The 20,789-nt window shown below is 36.9% G+C and overlaps 1 protein-coding gene across 7 annotated transcripts in view; it reads left to right on the plus strand.

The window, feature by feature from the left end:
- The window catches only part of TBC1D5 (TBC1 domain family member 5), a 532,640-nt gene that overhangs the window by 323,276 nt on the left and 188,575 nt on the right, over positions 1-20,789 (plus strand). For all 7 annotated transcript variants that reach the window (XM_079921169.1, XM_079921174.1, XM_079921170.1 and 4 more), the window contains one exon: positions 5,654-5,826. In XM_079921169.1, the coding sequence (XP_079777295.1) occupies positions 5,654-5,826 (173 nt within the window). The remainder of the gene's footprint in view (positions 1-5,653; positions 5,827-20,789) is intronic.

The raw sequence follows: 20,789 nt of genomic DNA on the forward strand, positions 1-20,789 counted from the left end.
AGCATCAATACCATTTATCCTTACTCTCTCTTACCCTTATTCTTTTTATTTTCCTAATAATTTTTATTGGAATATAGTTGATTTACAATGTTGTGTTAGTTTCAGGTGTACAGCAAAGTGAATCAGTTATACGTATACATATATCCACTCTTTTTTAGATTCTTTTCCCATATAGGCCATTACAGAGTATTGAGTAGAGTTCCCTGTGCTATACAGTAGGTCCTTATTAGTTATCTATTTCATGTATAGTAATGTGATTTTGTCGATCCCAATCTCCCAATTTATCCCTACCCCCCCACACCTCCTGTAACCATAAGTTTGTTTTCTACATCTGTAACTCTATTTCTGTTTTGTAGATAAATTCATTTGTACCCTTTTTTAAGATTCTGCGTATAAGTGATATCATATGATATTTTTCTTTCTTTCTCTTACTTCACTCATATGACAATGTCTAGGTCCAGTTTCATTCTTTTTATGGCTGAGTAATATTCCATTGTGTATATGTACACATCTTTATCCACTCCTCTGTTGATGGACATTTAGGTTGCTTCCATGTCTTGGCTTTTGTAAATAGTGTTGCTGTGAACATTAGGGTGCATGTGTCTTTTTGAATTAGAGTTTTCTCTGGATATATGCTCAGGATTGGGATTGCTGGATCCCATGGTAATTCTATTTTTAGTTTTTTAAGGAACCTTCATACCATTCTGCGTAGTGGCAATACCAATTTACATTCCCACCAACAGGGTAGGAGGGTTCCCTCTTACCCTTATTCTTTAACCGTAATTTTTATTGTGAAATAATTAACATACCGTAACATTCACCTTTTTAAAGTGTACAATTTATTGGGTTTTAGTATATTCACAAGGTTGTGCAAATGTCCCCACTATTTAATTTCAAAGCATTTTCAACACCCTGAAAGGAAATCCTTTTAGTCCCATTAGCAGTCACTCCCCATTTCCCCCTCCTTAGAGCCTTGGGCATCACTAATCTACTCTCTGTTCCTTTGGACTTGCCTGTTCTGGACATTTCATATAAATGGAATCATACAATATGTGACCTTTTGTGACTGACTTTTTTCACTTAGCATAATGTTTTCACTGTTCATTCATGTTGTGGCATGTGTCAGTACTTCATCCCTTTTCAGGGCTAAATAATGTTTCATTGCATAGATATATGCCACGTTTTGTTTTTCCATACCTCAGTTGGTGACATTTGGGTTCTTTTCACTTTTTGACTATTAAGAATGATGTTGCGGGCTTCCCTGGTGGCGCAGTGGTTGAGAGTCCACCTGCCGATGCAGGGGACACGGGTTCGTGCCCCGGTCCGGGAAGATCCCACATGCTGCGGAGCGCTTAGGCCCGTGAGCCATGGCCGCTGAGCCTGCGCGTCCAGAGCCTGTGCTCCGCAACGGGAGAGTCCACAACAGTGAGAGGCCTGCGTACCGCAAAACAAAACAAAAGAAAACAAAAACAAACAAACAAACAAAAAAGAATAATGTTGCTAGGAACATTTGTATACAAACTTTTATGTGAACATATGTTTTCAGTTCTCTTGGCATATCTCTAGGAGTGGTATTGCCGAATTAACTGTCATTTTAAACAACCATATATGCTAACTTAGAGATCATTTATTGGAAAAATTGCAAATTATTCTGGCAAGGGCTGTTGTTAAGAGTTTTTGGTATATTATTTTCTATATGACTAATTTATTTTATGTTAGTATAATTGAATGAGTTCTAGTTAGAAACCACGTATTACTCAGTCCCTTCACTCCGTCTCTTAGCAAATGAGATGGATAACTAATGCTTTTTATGCCTTTGGTCGAGGTCAGGGCGAACTACTGCCTGCAGGCCCATTTGGCCTGCCATCTGTTTTTGTAAGGCTTGTGAGTTAAAAATGGCTTTTACATTATTAAATGGTTGAAAAAAATATCAAAAGAGGAATAGTATTTGGTGACGTGAAGATTATATAGAATGCAAATTTCCATGTCCATAAAAAAAGTTTGGTGGGGATACAGCCATGCCTACTTGTTTACTTACTGTCTTCGGCTGCTTTCTCGTTACAAAGGCAGAGCTGGGTGGTTGCAGCACAGACTGTATGACCTGGAAGGTCTCAAATGTTTACCATCTTGCTCTTTCCAGGGAAAGTTTGTCTACCCCGAGCTTAGATGATAAAGTCTTATTCCGGCTGTATATCACCATGCTCCATTCCGTAAGGGTTGTTACAAGGGAAGTTTGCTGTAAGCATGTGTGACGAACAGTGGCTCTATATTCTCAGCAGGTGATCTGATGGAGTCATAGACTTATGTGAACATCAGATTTTGAGCAGAGTTTTTGAAGACATTTAATTAACAGGCCTCATGATCATTTTACGCAGTGGTCATTTTGTATTTTATAACTGATTCACAGCATCTGAGAAACTGAATGGTAAAAATGAGAGGGCTGCCAGTTTTTACTTTTACTTATTCATATTGCTTTCACTGAATCATGTCATGAGAATGGTAAGACAACACAAAGACATTTATTTTATCAAAGAACACATAGATGTGACCTCTGAGAATTTATATTAATTATTTGTGTGTATCAGTGCATAGTATATTCCTAAAAAGCGTATCTAGTGAATCCCTTTTTCATCCTCCCTTTTTGTTCTTTTTCATGATTCGATCATCTTTTTAAAAAGAAGTTCGAGAAATTAATGTATCACCCATCGTGCAGGTCTTCTAGTTTGCCAGAAAATTCAGTCATATCACTGTGCATGCTGGCTAGTTTAGCGACGTACATTTTATAGTAAGACTTTCTTGATGAAGGAAGCAGTGTGTTGGTTTACATAATGGTGTGAAATCATTATCTTGCTGCATTGCTCAGTCTGTGGCCTGGCAATGATCTGTAGAACACACTTTGCGTACCACTAATAAGTGGTTAGAAAAGTTTTCTAGTTTTATCGGTAGTTGTGGCTGTCTCATTTGATCATATATGCAAGTAGCATTCTTTATAATAAGAAATCCTGAAGATAAGGAAGTGTTTTACATTTACTCTATCTTCACTGTTTTTGATTTTTTACTGTTAGATAAGCTGTGTGCTGTTTAGCATTAAGTGATCAGAAACATTACTTTCAAGTTTTTTAAGTTTAAGAGATTTTACTATAAAGTATTCTGAGCTCAGGGGAAATCCTTTTAAGTTAAAGCATCCTATTATTTGAAGAGAGTACTAGATGTTACAAAATCAGAAAAAGGTGTTTTGGATGTGCTATTTTTATAATAAATGAGCACAATATAGAGGTTTCCCTTTCTCCTGTCTATACAAATTAACAACAATGAATTGAGCCCTAAAGATTAATATGGTCTTATGTCCTTTGGACCTAGATACTCTAGGGCAGACACTGTAGGAAGTCCAAAGGACTGCTTTTCTTTTTTAAGACTTGAAATGATCCTGGACAGACAGATGGAGCCCCTTCTCCCTGGACTGACACAGGACCCTCCCCTCCTCTCTTCTGTGCTTTCTACCAGCCTGATTAGTCACAGCTCTCACGCAGAATTCAGAGCTTTTTTTCTGTGTAGTTCTTCCCTCCAAATGATGAGGGCAAGAGCTTACCTTTTTTATCTTTATGCCCCTAATTGCAGTCCAGTGACAAAAAGATGTTATTCCTTTCAGAGATCTCACAGTTTAGGAGGAAGACAAGTAGAAATACATACTGTGGGAGCGGAGAAGAGGATAATGAACTAGACCTGGCACTTGAGCCAAATCTTAAAATACACATGGGGGCTCCTCAGTGGGGAGGGGATATTTCAGGTAAAAGAATGGCATCCCCAGTATCTCTGGAAGCACAGTGAGAACAGAACTAGATGATGGAAAGCCTTGCCGACCTGGCTAAAGAATTCAAATTGTTTCGTTTTGTTTTTCCCAGAGTGAAAATAATGGGGAGCTATTAAAAATGTCTAAGGAGGGACTTCCCTGGTGGTCCAGTGGTTAATACTCCGCACTCCCACTGCAGGGGGCACGGGTTCAGTCCCTGGTCGGTTGGGGAACTAAGCGTGCTGTGTGGCATGGCCCAAAAAAAAAAAAAAAGTGTCTAAGGAGGGCAATCTGGCATAATCTAATACCTGCTTTAGATAGATCACCAGGCATTTTGGAAGATGGATTTAAAGCAGACTAAATTGGGGGGGGGCAGCAAGACGAGGAGCAAAGGAATGATTAGGGCCCCAAGTCACGGTGTTGGCGCCGAAGAAGAGACATATACAAGAGTCCCCTGAGTGGTTCTGAGGAGCTACAATTGGCAAACCAGGTGTTCGTATTGGAGGATGGGTTGAGGTAGGCATGGGAGAGGATGAACAGGTTTTTGAGCGGAAGGTGATGAGCTCAGTTGCAGGCCTGCTGAATTCGAGACCCTTCGGCAATCCAACATTCTTCGCCGACATTTGAGCGTGTGGGAAGCACTCCAGAGTTCTAGGTTACGAATACAGATTAGGAAGTCTTTGGAGAACGGGTTTTGGTTGAAGCACTATGAATGACTGAGCTCACTCAGGGAACTGCATGTAAGTAGAGATTAAACTGAGACCAGAACTGTATGAAAAAGCAGCATGTGTGAAACAGAAACAAGAATTTGAACTAGAGTAGACTGAGGATGAGTGACAGGCAGATAATCATGAGAGAAGATGCTATAAATCCCAGTATTGGAGAGAGGTAGAAACTGGGAACTGTACGTCAGAAGAAAGGTCAACCATGATATATTAGGGTATATCATCAGACTTGAGGGGGCAATTGACGTTTACATGAAAGCATTACAAGGAGTTACAGATCTTTCTTAATATTGGGTGGCAGGAATGGAAGTTGTACTGCCCACATAGATTTTTTTTTTTTAAGTCAGCTACATTTTTGGTCTGAAGAATTTAAAAATCTTTCTACCGAGCTATTTAAATTGATCAAAGGAAAGTTAGAGGATGTCTTCTTTTCTAGTACTGGTTTGCTTTATTTCTTGACTTTTTTATAGTTTTGAGAGCTCAAAGTAAGACAGTTTTTTTTGTTTGTTTGTTTGTTTTTTTTTGCGGTACACGGGCCTCTCACCGCTGTGGCCTCTCCCGCTGCGGAGCACAGGCTCCGGACGCGCAGGCTCAGCGGCCATGGCTCACGGGCCCAGCCACTCCGCGGCACGTGGGATCCTCCCGGACGGGGGCAGGAACCCGTGTCGCCTGCATCGGCAGGCAGACTCTCAACCACTGCGCCACCAGGGAAGGCCAGGACAGTTTTCAATTACTTTTTTTCATGTTTAACTTTTATGCCACAAGAAATATATTTTCCTCAGAGTGTGCCATTTAGGAACTATGGCTGCTGCTGAGACAAACTGGCCATGGACAGATAGACTAGTGGCCACCACTACCTCTAGCCAAAATTATCTTATAAGACTTAATGTCACCAGATAAAGTGGTCGAGGGAATACAAGTAGAAAATTTTTAGAAGATATTTCAAGGCCTTTATGGGCACAGTCATCTATGTGACGATCAGTTTATGATCCCACATTTTAAGCTTTTTTCCTGAGTTGGTTAAAGTAGTTGTTGGTTCTTCTCTAAACTTCCATTGATAAATACGTTCAAGAATGATGTCCATGTATTTGTTAACTTCGCATTGAAATAAGACATGTTCCATTTTTCCTGTGTTTAGGGGAAAGAAACCCTGATGACTCCTATCCCCTTTGCTAGACCACAGGATTTGGGGCCAACAGTTGCTATTGTTACTAAAGTCAACCAGATCCAGGATCATCTACTAAAGAAGCATGATATTGAGCTTTACATGCACCTGAACAGACTAGAAATTGCACCACAGATATATGGGTTGTAAGTATTCACGTTTAAATTTCAGCAACACCTAATTATGATTTATGGTGGTTTCTATATGTTTCAGACTCATAGAAGTAAGAGTAAGAGCTATGCCGGCTACATTACATTTCATATCTCCTTTTGTGTTCTGTGTGCCAGACTCTGTGCTCATTGCTTTCATATGTCCTATTTCATCTAACGTCACCCCTTTGTTACAGAGGAAGAAACTGAGGTTTACAATAAACTTGCACATATTGAACAGTGAAGTCATAATTCAAATCCAGGCAGAATTGGCTCTATAATCTGCAGAGCCAGTGTAAAATAAAAATGAATGGCCCTTTAAAAAAAAATTAGTGGGAATTTCAAGATGGCAACAGCAGATCATTAAACCAAGCATTCTGAGAAGTGCGGGGTCACACTGATTGTACACAGTGAAGCCAGCCCGGAACCCAAACTATCCTGTAAGATATTCATGTTCTTTCCACTTTATAGTGTGCTTATCTGCTCTACCCTCAGAAGTGCATTTCTAAAAGTAAGATAAATGTCCCTCACAGTGAAAATAATATATTAATCATCTTCAGCCAGATGACTTCTGTAACATGCTATAGCAGAATATGGGGCCAGTTACCCTTAGGTGTGTGTGTGTGTGTGTGTGTTTGTGTGTGTTTGTATGCATTCAGTGGCTTATAACATAAGTAGGCAAATTAGAAAGATAGCAACTTTAATAAATATGAATTAGTGTGTAGTGCTACAGACAACAAAAGGATCCTTTAAATAGAAACAATATGACATTTATGTCTGGTGCTGGGCAGTTCCCTGGTAGATGTTTCCTGCAAATCCCATCTGTCAACTAGATAGAACGTGGAAAATTGAGAAGGAGTTACTGAGATATACATAGTAGATGCTCAATGAATATGAATTCATATTTCTGCTCTCCTGTTTTCATGATGCCTGTTTTCATTTCTGTGACGTAAGCTTGATTTCATCATTGAGAGCAGCTCTGTCATTCCCAATGGAAGTGAGAAAGTTCTGGGGAACGTGGGTCCTTGGCAGCATTGTGCGTTATTAATGAACTGGCATTTCTTACACTTCAAAGTCTAGCTAATATATTTGTGATTATAGAGTAAAGATTTATTTTAAAATACCTCGTGGCAAGGTCAGGAGGCAGATTCTATATTCCTCTCTACTCTGCACTCAAAGAATTGGTTTACTCAAATACAGAAATCCATTTTATAGCCTCAAGAATTTTTGCGAGTCTAGAAATTGGTCTTAAATATTGAAGAAAGAAACTAATGTCGGACACATTGATCATTTCTTTGAAGTGCTCTATCGTTTGTTACCTCTTTGGCCAAGCTGGTGCTTCACATTACGGTGGTCGAGGCATGGACTTGGGTACAATGATTTATAACTAGTATGTTCTGGTTTCCTTATCAAACATTAGTTCACATCAGCTTTCTCTTCATAATAATGATTCATAGAGCTTCTTTGATATCCAGCCAGCACCTTCCCAATAAAATTCTATGATCCATGACATAATTACTCTTAATCCTTTCAAGTTTATTTTCAGCTGTACTAACAAAATTAGGGCTTGCGGTAACCATAGTTGACTCAGTTATCCCTTTATTTTTGTATAGAATCTCATCTGCGTTATCTAAAAATATGTAATTGTTTTAATCTTTGAAGAAGTCATTCATTCTCTTAATTGGGCTGTACTACATTTTATAGTGTAAGAGTGTTACTTTCTCATATCACTTATTAAAGTTGATTTTATTATTTCTATTTGTGGGACAGTGTGGTTGAATTTTCCTATGTGTTTATGCTACCCTAAGCTGTACTGCTCACCTGTATATTTCCTATTGATGACTGTTAGAATCTTTGGGCCCAAAGGATAATATCGGTGTAATATAAAATAGCAGTTAGAAGCACAGGCTTTGAAATGAAACAGACCTGTTTAACCACATAGAGCCTTGGTTTCTTCATCTGTGTAATGGAGATGAAAAATAGTGGTACCTGCTTCATGGAGTGCCTATGAAAATTAAATCATAATATATAAAAGTCAGTGTTCAGTTTGGAATAAACATTCAATATATGTTTAGCACTGCTTTTGTTGTCATTATCTGTCATTATAATTACTGAATTAGGATATCATGGCTCTATCAATATGATGTACCATGTGATTCATGCACCCTTCCAGCTCTGGCTTTGGCTTTCTGTGTTTGCTTCACTGAAGCATACAAGTTTCTACTTAAGTGGAAACATAATAGTTATCCTTTGCACCAGTGGTTCTCAAGAGATAGTGTAGAAGTGGAGAGTGAACTTCTAGAAACAGATCATAGCAATTTGGCACAATAATTTTATGTCCTTGAAGGTAATAAATTTTGTGGGTCTTTATCTCATGGAAATGAATTGAAATTGTTTCTTTTATATCATGCAAGTAATATTAATCTAAATAATTGCTGATGCTACTGTCTGTTGCTGTTGGGAGAAAGTTGTTTACATGGTGGAGAAAGGGTTATTTAGCAAAATGAAATTATATCCCATATTGAGTCCAGGTTTCTAATTTTAGTCACTCTTAGCAGTTGCATGATACATTAAAATTTATTTAAATCTGCCCTCTGATATGGGTGTGGTTATCTTTAAGAAAATGATTTTACAATTACCCTGTTTTTAGAAGTAGTTTTTCTTGTGTTTTTTATAGGAGAATATATGTGGGAGTCTCCTGATGTAGCAGATATGCCATATATAAATGCATCTGTTACATTTTGCTAATAAATGTATTTAACAGAATTAAAATTAATAATTAGTGTAAAAATATTAATTGTACAAACATTGGCTAAAGTCATTCCAAATTAGCTTATCTTAATTTTAAATAAATTGATGATATTTATCTTGAAATATGGGAGTAAGACCCCTTGAAATCTTGAATGTTATATGATAATTTGCTTATTAATGGGATTATTTTATGTATTTTAGTGCATTGTCTCCTGGATAATTGTAGCTGGTTTTTCTGTTAGGAAATGTTAAATCAACTTACTATTTAGGTTCAACAAAGTTAATTTGCAATTAAATATTTAATACTTTATAAGTGATATTATAAAATAATATTTCCTAAAAGTAATTTATACTGTTTTTCATTAACTTTATGAAAGATTACTCCTGTTGCACCTAAAATGAAATTTCTCTTACGTTAATTCAAATAATTAACATCTTGAGTTGTCTTTTGCTTGCCAATTATTGATAAGTATTAGACTTTTTAAAAATTAAGTTCTGTAGGGGCCTGTCAGTGCATGCCTACTAATTTCCAAAGTAAAACATTGACTGTATCATTTCCAACTTTCCAAGGTGATTTCTAAGAGTTGCTGTTTGGTATCTTCATTTTTAATATGAGAATAAGAATGTCCTGTGATTTCATCACTTGGGAATTATTTTTGTGCAGAAGCCTCTAAAATATTACTGTTACAGTTCCATCCCTGAGTATGTCTTGTTTTGAGTCCAAAAGACCCTTAATCACAGCAGATTCAAATACAAAGATTCAATACTGTTTTCTTAATACTTAATACTATAAATACTCTTTTATAAAAAGACCAAAAATTGAAGTTTAAAAATAACAGTTTTTTCTAGGCCAGAGTAACTGTTTTATCATCACTCTTAAATATATTGAATCTGTATATTTTTGACTACATATTATAGTTTGATATGAATAGAATACATAATAAGCATCTATGGGATATGCAATTAATGTCACTTTTGAGGAAAGACCCTCATAACACACTTGGGCTTTGGCATTCTTAAATTACGAGCTCTTTACAGCACACATGGGATAGATTCCATATCTCCCAAGTGTTTTTTATACATCTTTCATTTCCCTTATTTCCTATTTTCTGGATTAGCAGTTGTTTTGCTGTGGTGGTTTCTAGTAATTTAATTGAGGAGGTTGTTGGTTATTGATAAATAATCTGCTAAATTATGGTATAGTTTCAGAATATTTATATCACATTTTATTTGTTATAACACATATCAGTGTGATTATGTATGACTACCAAGTTTTTTAAACTGATACTGGAAGTATAAACATAGGGTAAAAATATAACTCTCAGTCATCAAAGTCAATATAATTACCCACCTTAAAAATTCTCCCTCTCAACAGGTTAAGAAATGGCTTCCTATTCAAAACACAGTTAATGATTGAAATATTCTTTTCTTTTCAATGAGCTTTATGTTATGTATTAAACATAAAATACAGAATGAGGGATTAGAAGGTGAAGAGCCAATGATACCTTGTCATACAGCACTGGGCATTCCCCCCAAATTACTCCTTTTGAAAAAGCTGGCTTTTTTCCCCTCCTACAATATGTGAAGAATTATGATTAAGAATTGTGGGGAAGTATAATAAATTATTTGAAATATTGGTTAATAATTGTTAATATTTATTATTTCCTGTGGACTAGGCATTGTCCCTAAAGGCTTTACGTTGATTATCTTATCTATCCTCACAACACATTGGGATAGATGCTGTGATCATCTGCATTTTGAAGCTGAGGAAATCAAGGCTTATAAAGGCTTATTTAGATCAACTAGCTACCAAGAAGCTGAGCCAGGCTTTGAACTCCTGAGCCTACATTCATACTCTAATTTGACTAGAAATATGAGTGTGGTAGAAAACTAAGGTACCCAAAGGTACTATGTACCAGATGGGACCATGAGTCAAATGCAGGGTGAGCAGGTAAGCAGCAAAGACCAGCCAGGTATGAGGCCCGAAATTAGAGGAGTCTTGTTAGTGGGGATCAGAAACCAGCCTGGTAAGGAGGAAATGGAAAATCAAAGGCACTGGAGGGCCTGAGAGCCATAGCCATGCCAAGAATCAGGACAGAAAGAGCACAGCATCTTCTGCACAAAGGTAGCAGCATCAGAGATGTAGGTGAAATAATAAGCCACTGCCTGAGGCTTAACTCTTCTTGTCCAGGTCCAATACTGGCCTTATTTAGGTCAGGCCACTGGATAGAAAAATAAGAAAGCAGGTGGAGAAGGGGTGTTCTGCTACTTGAATCTTTAACTTGACCTACAAAAAGAGTTAATTGATGAAATAGAAGAAATGGAATCTGTGCTGACAAAGTAATCATGAATTTTAAGATAGACAGGCCAAGAAGAAAATGCTTTGCCTTAGTCACACATGCAGAAATTTAGGGAAAGTACCATCCACACATCTTTCTAGGTAAAAATATACTCTTCCCACTGAAAGGTGAATAAAAATGAATAATTCAAAAGGGGAAAGCAGTTTCTTAAAGGATTGCTCAAAAGCAATGTAACCAGTAAGATATGGTGTTTACAACTGAATGCAGTTGTCAAAAATAATCATCTCAAGAGCAGTCAAAATAATTTATAACATTATTTGGATCTTAGATCTACTTAATTCTAGTGAATAATTCAACGTGGGAAAGAAGTATAAAAGTTTGCATAATTTATCACATGTGAAGGAATATATACTATTTCACTGATATTTATAATCACTAAAGAAGTTTTTTGTTTTATAAAACTTCTATAAAATAGTATCCATGCAGTGGGATTGTGAGGATTAAATGAAAAATATCATTTAGAGCACAGTAGTTGGCATGTTGTAAACACTCAAAAATGTTCATAGGTATTAACTTTCATGTGCTAAGTCCAATTGCCTGGCTCATAAGACTCACTAAGTAGTCATAATAACAACAACAACAACAAGGGCTTACAAAGGAAGCATAAAACAATAAAACAGGATGACAAATGATATTGTCAAACAGTAGGTATAGTACTATACCTAAGTGCTTTAAGCTCTCCTAATAAAAGACTATTCTTGATTGACTTTATGGACAAAATCCAACTACATGCTACTTAAAAGAGACAGCTAAAATACATTGATCTGGTTTGGTAAAGGAATACAGAAATGGCAACAGTAATACCGAAAAATACACTTTGAAACGAAAACATTGAAAAAGAGTATTCTTTATTAATAACACATTCAATTATAATAGTCTTGAATTTTAGTGTGTAAGATCTATGACAGCAAGGAGTTTGTCTGCCTTGTTCATTAATATATCCGAGATGCCTCCCTAACAGAACCCACTACATGGTTAACTTTCAGTAAATATTTTTGAATCGATGCATGAATGGGATGGAGGTAAAAACAAAGGAAGTAAAGGTCACAAACCAATTATATAAGGAACTGATTATTCAAAATATCATCGGTGGAAAATCTGCTGTTTTGAGGAACATCAACTAATAATTATTTTAAAAATTAAAACTCTAAATAATTACTGGAAAACATACATGAAAATATAACTATAACCAATCTTCCAATGACCATGGAGTTTTCTAAGAAAAATAGCAATGAAAGACATTTTAGAGAGTAAGTTTGTAATATGACTACTCCAAAATTTCATTCCAATAAAATTCAGTGCAAAGACAAACTTTTTTTGCAATGTACACAAAATATATAAAGAATATAAAGCAAATTTGTATTCTTTATATAAAATAAGCCCTTAAAATTAGTAAGAAACCACTTTACCTATAAAGTAGAAAAATAAAGTGAACCAACAATGCATAGGAAAAAACAATCGATGGCCAACAAATATAGTAAAAAGGTTTCAACTATTCAAATATTTAAAGAATTATAAATTAAATAGCAAAATGTAATTTTCATTCGGGTTGATTAGGATTGGAGAAAATTTTACTCAATGCTGATATAATTAATTTGGGAGTTGATTGGGAAAGTGAGTAAAATACCTGATAAACTTGGGCTCCTTGACTCATGATTCTACTTTTAAGCTTTAAGGGAATCAGAGAGCAGAGTTCTGTATAAAGGTATTTATCACAGTGTTATTTATGATATGAAATGGGAACTAATTTCTAATAATAAAGGAAATAATAGGGTAAATAAGTCCATTTGATGAAATTATGCCATAATTTAAATGATGTATTTGTGGAATCTGTAATCCCAAGAGGTGATGCGTATGGTATAGTCTAAGTGAAAAATCAGGAAGAGAAACCACATGATCTGTTTTCCTAGTTTTAAAAAGTATATATGTTTTAAATGAAAATTAGCCTGGAAGTAGTGTTAATACTGGTTATCTCTGAAAGGGAATAAAGAATTGTGTTTATTTTCTTTATACTTTTTGCTGTTTTCTCAATTATCTCAATTTAATCACAGATTGATTTTATAAGAATTTTTAAAATATGAGGGCAAACATAAGGTACTTAATCACTATTAGTGGGCACATACGTCAGTATCCAGAAAACTGAAATACTTTGAAGACATATTTGAACCATTATCAGTAATCTTTGAAGAATTAAGAAAAGTGGAGGTCATGGCAAGAATACTTAAAGTAAAAGAAAGTCTCTATTTTAACATCTGCAGTGGAATAAAATGTATTTACCTCCATCTCTGACAATATTTTATCACTTTTAAAAAATAGATAATCTGTAATTCTTTGAAAGGGAAATTGTTTTATATAGATCTAGCATGTGTTCACCAGAACAGTTTGGACAAGATAGAACTGCATTTTCTTTTCCGTCAAATTACAAGATTAGAGAAAAACTTTTGACTGAAGATTTTTATTTCACCATTTTCTTGTAATATTCTTTTGCTCAAAATGGAGGATTTGAAGACGGAGTGATACTACATTTGGGCTGAAATGTAGCTTTACTTAACAACCATGTTCGAAGAGTATCCATGAGTGTGCTGTGACCTAGGTGGAATGGGGTCCTGGTGGCCTGCCACAGGGCTTTGTTATTGGCCCTGCACAGAATCCCAGCATTCTGGGATTAAGGGTCTTTTGGAAGGTCGCTCTTGTAGCTACTCATGAAATGCTTCAATCTCAATTGTACTATTCATGTTAAATTAATTGAATATGTCAACTTGACCAGTCCCTTGTTGGGGAGTTTGATACCATCACAGATACTTGCTTATTTCATGGCTGATTTGACTTACCTGTCCACTCTACCTCCCAGTATAACATAACAGATATTTTAATTCCTGATAAATGTAAGGCACTTGTTCACAGGGTGCTCACAACGTTACAAAGTGAAAAAATAAGTGAGGTTTGAAGTAATATAGAGTTAGATTAAATCATGGCTTTAAGGGCTGGCAAGATGGTGGAGAAGAACGTGAGCTTGCTCCTTCTTACAGAAACACCAAAATCAAAACTAACTATTGAACAAACATCGACAAAAAAAAAAATGCTTGAACCTACCAATAAAGATACCCTACATCCAAAGACCAAGAGGAAGCCACAGCAAGATGGTAGGAGGGGCACAATTGTGATAAAATCAAATCCCATACCTGCCGGGTGGGCGACCCACAAACTGGAAAACAGTTATACCACAGCAATTCTCCCACAAGAGTGAAAGTCCTGAGCCCCACGTCCGGCTTCCCAGCCTGGGGGTCTGGCAATAGGAGGAGGAGCTCCCAGAGAATCTGGCTCTGAAGGCCATCAGGGTTTGATTGCAGGAGCAGAAACTCCACTCTTGGAGGGTGCACACAAGGTCACATGTCCACCAGGACCCAGGGGAAAAAGCAGTGACCTCATAAGAGACTGGGACAGACCTACCTGCTAGTATTGGAGGGTCTCCTGTGGAGGCGGGGGACAGCTGTGGCTCACTGTGGGGACAAAGACACTGGAAGCAGCAGCTCTGGCATGTACTCATTGGCGTGAACCCTCCTGGAGGCTGCCACTTCCTCCCCAAGACCTAGCCCCACCCAACAGCCTATAGGCCCCAGTGCTGGGACGCCTCAGGCCAGACAACCAACAGGATGGGAACACAGCTCCACCCATCAGCAGACAGGCTGCTTAAAGTCTTCCTCAGCACACAGCTGGTCAGTAAACACACCCCCTGACATGGCCCTGCCCACCAGAGGGACAAGATCCAGTTCCACCCCCCAGTGGACAGGAACCAGACCCTCACACAAGGAAGCTTGCACAAGCCTCACAGATAGCCTCATCCACCAGAAGGCAGACAGCAGAAGCAAGAAGAACTATAATCCTGCAGCTTGCAGAATGGAAACCACAATCACAGAAAGTTAGACGAAAGGAGATGGCAGAGGAATATGTCCCAGATGAAGGAACAAGATAAAACCCCAGAAGAACAACTGAGTGAAGTGGAGATAGGCAATCTACCCAAAAAAGAATCGAGAGTAATGATAGTGAAGATGATCCAAGATCTCAGAAAAAGAATGGGGTCACAGATCGAGAAGATGCAAGACGTGTTTATAAAAGACCTAAAATAGGGCTTCCCTGGTGACGCAGTGGTTGAGAATCTGCCTGCTAATGCAGGGGACAAGGGTTCGAGCCCTGGTCTGGGAGGATCCCACATGCCAGGGAGCGACTAGGCCCGTGAGCCACAACTACTGAGCCTGCGCGTCTGGAGCCTGTGCTCCTCAGCAAGAGAGGCTGCGACAGTGAGAGGCCCGCGCACCGCGATGAAGAGTGGCCCCCGCTTGCCACTAGAGATAGCCCTCGCACAGAAACGAAGACCCAACACAGCAAAAATAAATTAATTAATAAATTCCTACCCCCAACATCTTCTTAAAAAAATAAAAAAGACCTAGAAGAACTTAGGAACAAGCAAACAGAGATGAACAATACAATAACTGAAATGAAAAATACACTAGAAGGAAACAACAGAGTAACTGAGACAGAAGAACGGGTAAGTGAGCTGGAAGACAGAATGGTGGAAATCACTGCCATGGAACAGAATAAAGAAGAAAGACTGAAAAGAAATGAAGGCAGTCTGAGAGACCTCTAGGACAACATTAAACACACCAACATTTGCATTATAGGGGTCCCAGGAGAAGAGATAGGGGAAGGACACAAGAAAATATTTGAAGAGATAATAGCTGAAAACTTTCCTAAGATGGGAAAGGAGACAGTCACCCAAGTCTAGGAAGCACAGAGAGTCCCAGTCATGATAAAGCTAAGGAGAAACACTCCAAGACACATAGTAATCAAACTGGAAAAAATTAAAGACAGAGAAAAAAAAATTAAAAACAACAAGGGAAAAGCAATAACATAGAAGGGAACTCTCATAAGGCTATCAGCTGATCTCTCAGCAGAAACTCTGCAGGCCAGAAGGGAGTGGCATGATATATTTAGAGTGATGAAAGGGAATAACCTACAACCAAGAATACTCTACCCAGCAAGGCTCTCATTCAGATTCAACCGAGAAATCAAAAGCTTTATAGACAAGTAAAAGCTAAGAGAATTCACCACCACCAGACCAGCTTTACAGCAAATGCTAAAGGAACTTATCTAAACGGAAGAGAAAAGTGGCTTATCTAAGCCACTACTAGAAACAAAATTATGAACGGAAAAGCTCACTGGTAAAGGGAAACATAAAGGTAGGAAATCATCTGCACACATATATGACATCAAAACCAGCAATTGTGATAAGAGGAGAGTGCAAATGCAAGATATTGGAAATTGATTGGAAATTAAAAGACCAGCAACTTAAAACAATCTTGTTTTTATATAAACAAAAGAAAGCAGGAGATATATTTGATAATAATATCAAATAAAGTAGACTTCAGAACACAGAGAATTACCAGCGACAAAAGGGATATTCCATAATGGTAAAAGGGTCAGTTCACCAAAAGGACTTAGCAGTCCTAAATGTGTGTCCATTAAACAACAGAGCTACAAAATATGTGAACCAAAAACTGATAGAACTGAAAGGAGAAAGACAAATACATGTTTATAGTTTGAGACTATTGATAATTGACAGTACAACTAGACAAGCAATATAGAGCTCAACAACTAAATATATCCTGGCCCATGAAACAAGCCTCAACAAATTTAATAGAATTGAAATCATACAGAGTATTTTCCCTGTTCACGATAGAATCAGATTAGAAATAACAGTTAAGGGGAAAACTTTCCAAACACTTGGAAACTAAATAACACACTTCCAAATAATCCCTGGATTGGAGAGGAAGTCTCGAGAGAAATTTTTAAAGATATATTTAACTGAATGAAATGAAAGTACAACATATCAACATTTGTGGGACAGAGCTAAAGCAGTGCTAAAGGGTACATTTATTCCACTAAATGCTTATGTTAGAAAAAAAGAAAATTCAAGTTAGTAATCTAAGCTTCCACTTAAGAACCTAGAAAAAGAAGACAAAATAAACTCAAAGTAGGTAAAAGGAAGGAATAAAGGTAAGAATTGAAACCAATATTATTAAAAACAGTACAAAGATAATAGAATAAGAAGAAACAGAATAGCAAGAAAACGGAAACAAAAAGCTGTTTCTTTGAAAAGATTAATAAAATTAACAGGCATGAAAAAATGAGCGCAGGAGAGAAGTGGGTATGCTTATAAAAGAGCATAGGAAGGATCCTTGTGGTAATGGAATATTTCGGTATTATGACCTTGTGAACGGTTGTGTATCCTGGTGGTGATATTGTACTATAGTTTTGTAGGATGTTACCCTTGGGTAACCAATTCACAGACTCTCACTGTACTGTTTCTTCCAACTGCATGTGAATATACAGTTATCTCAGAATAAATTTAATTAAAATAATGTCAGTTCAGATGGCTCACATCTTTTGCCCTTTTTACAAATTGGGTTTATTTATTTGCTTAGTATTGAGTTTTGAGAGTTTTCTATATAGTCTAGATACAAGTCTGTTGCCATTTGTTATTCACAAATAGTATCTTCCTGTCAGTGGCTTGTCTTTTCATGTCTTGTAAGTATCTTTCAAACATTTTTCACTTTGGTGAAATCCAATTTATCTACTGTTTCCTTATCAAATGTGTTTTTGGTGTCATATCTGAGAACTCTTTGTTTAACCTAAGTTTTCTTCTAATTGTTTTATGTATTATATTTAGGCCTGTGATCCATTTTGAGTTAATTTTTGTGTAAAATGAGTATAGGTAAAGGTTAATTAGTTAATTATTTTGGGCAGAGGATATCCAGTTATTCTGGTGTCATTGTTGAAAGACTATCCTTTTTCCATTCAGTTACCTTTGCATCTTTGTCAAAAATCATTTGGTTTGATTTGTACGGGTTTATTTCTGATCTATACTTTTTGTTTCTGAGAGAGAAGTGTTAATCCAGCTATAACTGTAAATTTCTCTATTTCTGAATTCCAGACTACTTAGGTAGACACCTAAGATTGAGAATTAGCCACCCAGTATTCTTAACCCCATACAAATGGCACAATTTTCTTTTAATTTATGGCAGGCAACTCAGTTTTGTTTATTTCTTGGTACTTTTCGACACACAGAGAACATAATTCCAGGCATGTGTATGGTATGTACAGACTTGATAATAAAACTTTTAAATACTTATGAACTTTGAGGAACCAGTGATTTCCATCATAACCTTGGAATGCTGTAGCTAAAAGGACTGTAACTATTTGGAAATAAAGTGTTTAGCACAGACCAGGACTTTGTGTGTGTGTGTGTGTGTGTGTGTGTGTGTGTGTGTGTGTGTGTGTGTGTGTGCTCCTTTCTAAAATTCTTCCCATGGTCTGAAAGTTTTTCCAATTAAATGACTTCTTCCACTAGTGTTTTGGAGCCTAATAAATATATTGGACTAGTGAAAACAACTAAAAAGCAAATGATGGCATCTTCATTTAACGTATTTAAGTTTTAAATGCTTCCAAAATATCGAGCTTCTAATAAGAAGTATTTACAGTGAACATTAAAATGCTTCCAATACATAGAAGAAGCTTCTATCATAAACTTTTTAGCTCTGCAACTAAGACCTCATTTATTAAATTTTATTTATCAAAGCAATTCATGTATTAAAGATGAACATGTTAATATATTTTCCTTATCTTTGAGTTATACATCATGAACAGTATAACACTTTGCCAACCCCAGTGTTAAACTCACCCACCAGACCTGGGTCAACTTCAGGTTATATCAGCATTCTCTAGAGGAACCCGATAGGACTGTGACTGCACAATTGTTGCGATGTCTTTAACTGAACATCAGTGCAATGTACAGGAAAAACAAATATCACCCCACATAAAATACCACCTAATAACAGTCATAAAAAAGAAAAGTTCTCCAGAAAGACATTGGCAGAGTTGTTTTAAGTCTTAGTGGAACAGTGGGATGTCTTCTTTAAGCTGTCTGGTTTAACAACAGAGTGATACAACTGTAAATCCAGTATTGCCTTTGAATCTGTTAGCCAGTAGAATACATTTAGATTGGAAGGGACGTAATTTTTGTCCTCAAATCAGAGCTGTAGGTTCTAAAGCAAGAAGGAGAAATTTTTAGGACTTACAGGGAAATAATAGTTAAGTGTGGGTAAAAACCTTGGCGTTATTAATTAGCCACTCATATTCAGTTTCTCTCCCTCATTTCTCATCCTTGGCGTCTTTATTTCATGGGTCTCTGATTGTTTTTCTATTCTCCAACTCTTTCCATAACCAAGTAAGCCAGAGGCAAATTGAATATCTACAGCTAATTGCGCTAATAAGCTCTTTCCTAGTGCTCTATGGTAATTCATGTATGATATCATACTCCATTATTAAGCATACCTTGTAATTAACCTCATTTGTATCACTTACATCAGTGATTACAGTGTGTGTCTTTGATAGGTCTCTGACCAGACTTAAGTTTCTACCCTTATTTTTTAACCTCTAGGGACTTGGCCTAATACATGTAAAAGCTTTTATGGGAACCACTAGGACTTCAAACAGATGCCTGTAAATGTCAAGTTTTCTAGACATTTCTAGTGTCTCTTGACTAGCTTTTTAGACATTTGAGATCACCTAGTGCACATTTTGTGTGAAAATTCTAGGTTATCTTTCTGACTTTTGTGAAATTATTTTAAGGACAGCGTTTCACCATTACATAAAATTTTATATGACCCACGATATCAAGTTAGAATCCTGCCTTCCTACCGTTAGTTCTTCCCTGACCTAAATGTTAGAAAAATGAGAGCTCGCTTAATGAAGAGAACCTCTTCCAAGCTCATAATTCCATAAGATGCTGTTTGACAAAGGCTGCCGATTCAATTAAGAAAATTCATCATTTATTACAGTCAGTTTAAAAGGGTAAAAAATGAGAGCTCTTCTACCGCAAACTCTAAGAAAAACTTTTTCCTTCACTAATAGTGATACAGGTTAAACCTTGCTAGAGCATATTGCTTTTAACTTCTTATTTTTGCTTTTGGCTGCCTTTGATTCTTCATCGTATGTTTCTTTACCCCTCAAATTTCTTATTCTTATTTTTGTAGTTTTAAATACTAGATTTGTACCAGAGTTTAAGTGCAGGAAAAGAAATATTGTTTGCAATTCAGTTTGGCTTCTATATACACACTTTGTTTCTAAAATCTTCTTTCATTAAAATTCACCTTCTCTAATAAAAATAATGCTTTTGTTTTCATTTTACTTCAGTTATTGTTAGACATTTTTGTATGATTTAATATAATGATTTTTTTATACCAACGTACCACCTCTTTTTGTTTTGTTTTGTTTTGTTTTTGTGGTACGCGGGCCTCTCACCGTTGTGGCCTCTCCCGTTGCGGAGCACAGGCTTCGGACGTGCAGGCCCAGCAGCCATGGCTCATGGGCCCAGCCGCTCCGCGGCATGTGGGATCCTCCCAGACCGGGGCACGAACCCGTGTCCCCTGCATCGGCAGGCGGACTCTCAACCACTGCGCCACCAGGGAAGCCCCGTACCACCTCTTAAAGGTCCTTATTATGATTTGAACTATGAATGGTATGTGGGATTAAAAAAAAAACTCCAGACTTTGAAAAAAAATTTTAGTCTTATTAAAATTAAATGTTATGCTATATGGAATTTGTGGGGGGAAATACGATACACCTTTTAAAAGATCTTAATTTAGAATTGATAATCATTGGAATAGACATAAGCCCTGATTTAAGAGGCGTCAGAAACAATGTCGACTAGGACTTGGAGAAAAGACTGAATTATGGTCTGAGTGATCCCATCTGTGCTGAGCAGTTTCGGTTTTTACTAAAGAGAGCATC

Source organism: Stenella coeruleoalba, assembly GCF_951394435.1.
Source record: "Stenella coeruleoalba genome assembly, chromosome: 5".
NCBI classification, from domain to species: domain Eukaryota; kingdom Metazoa; phylum Chordata; class Mammalia; order Artiodactyla; family Delphinidae; genus Stenella; species Stenella coeruleoalba.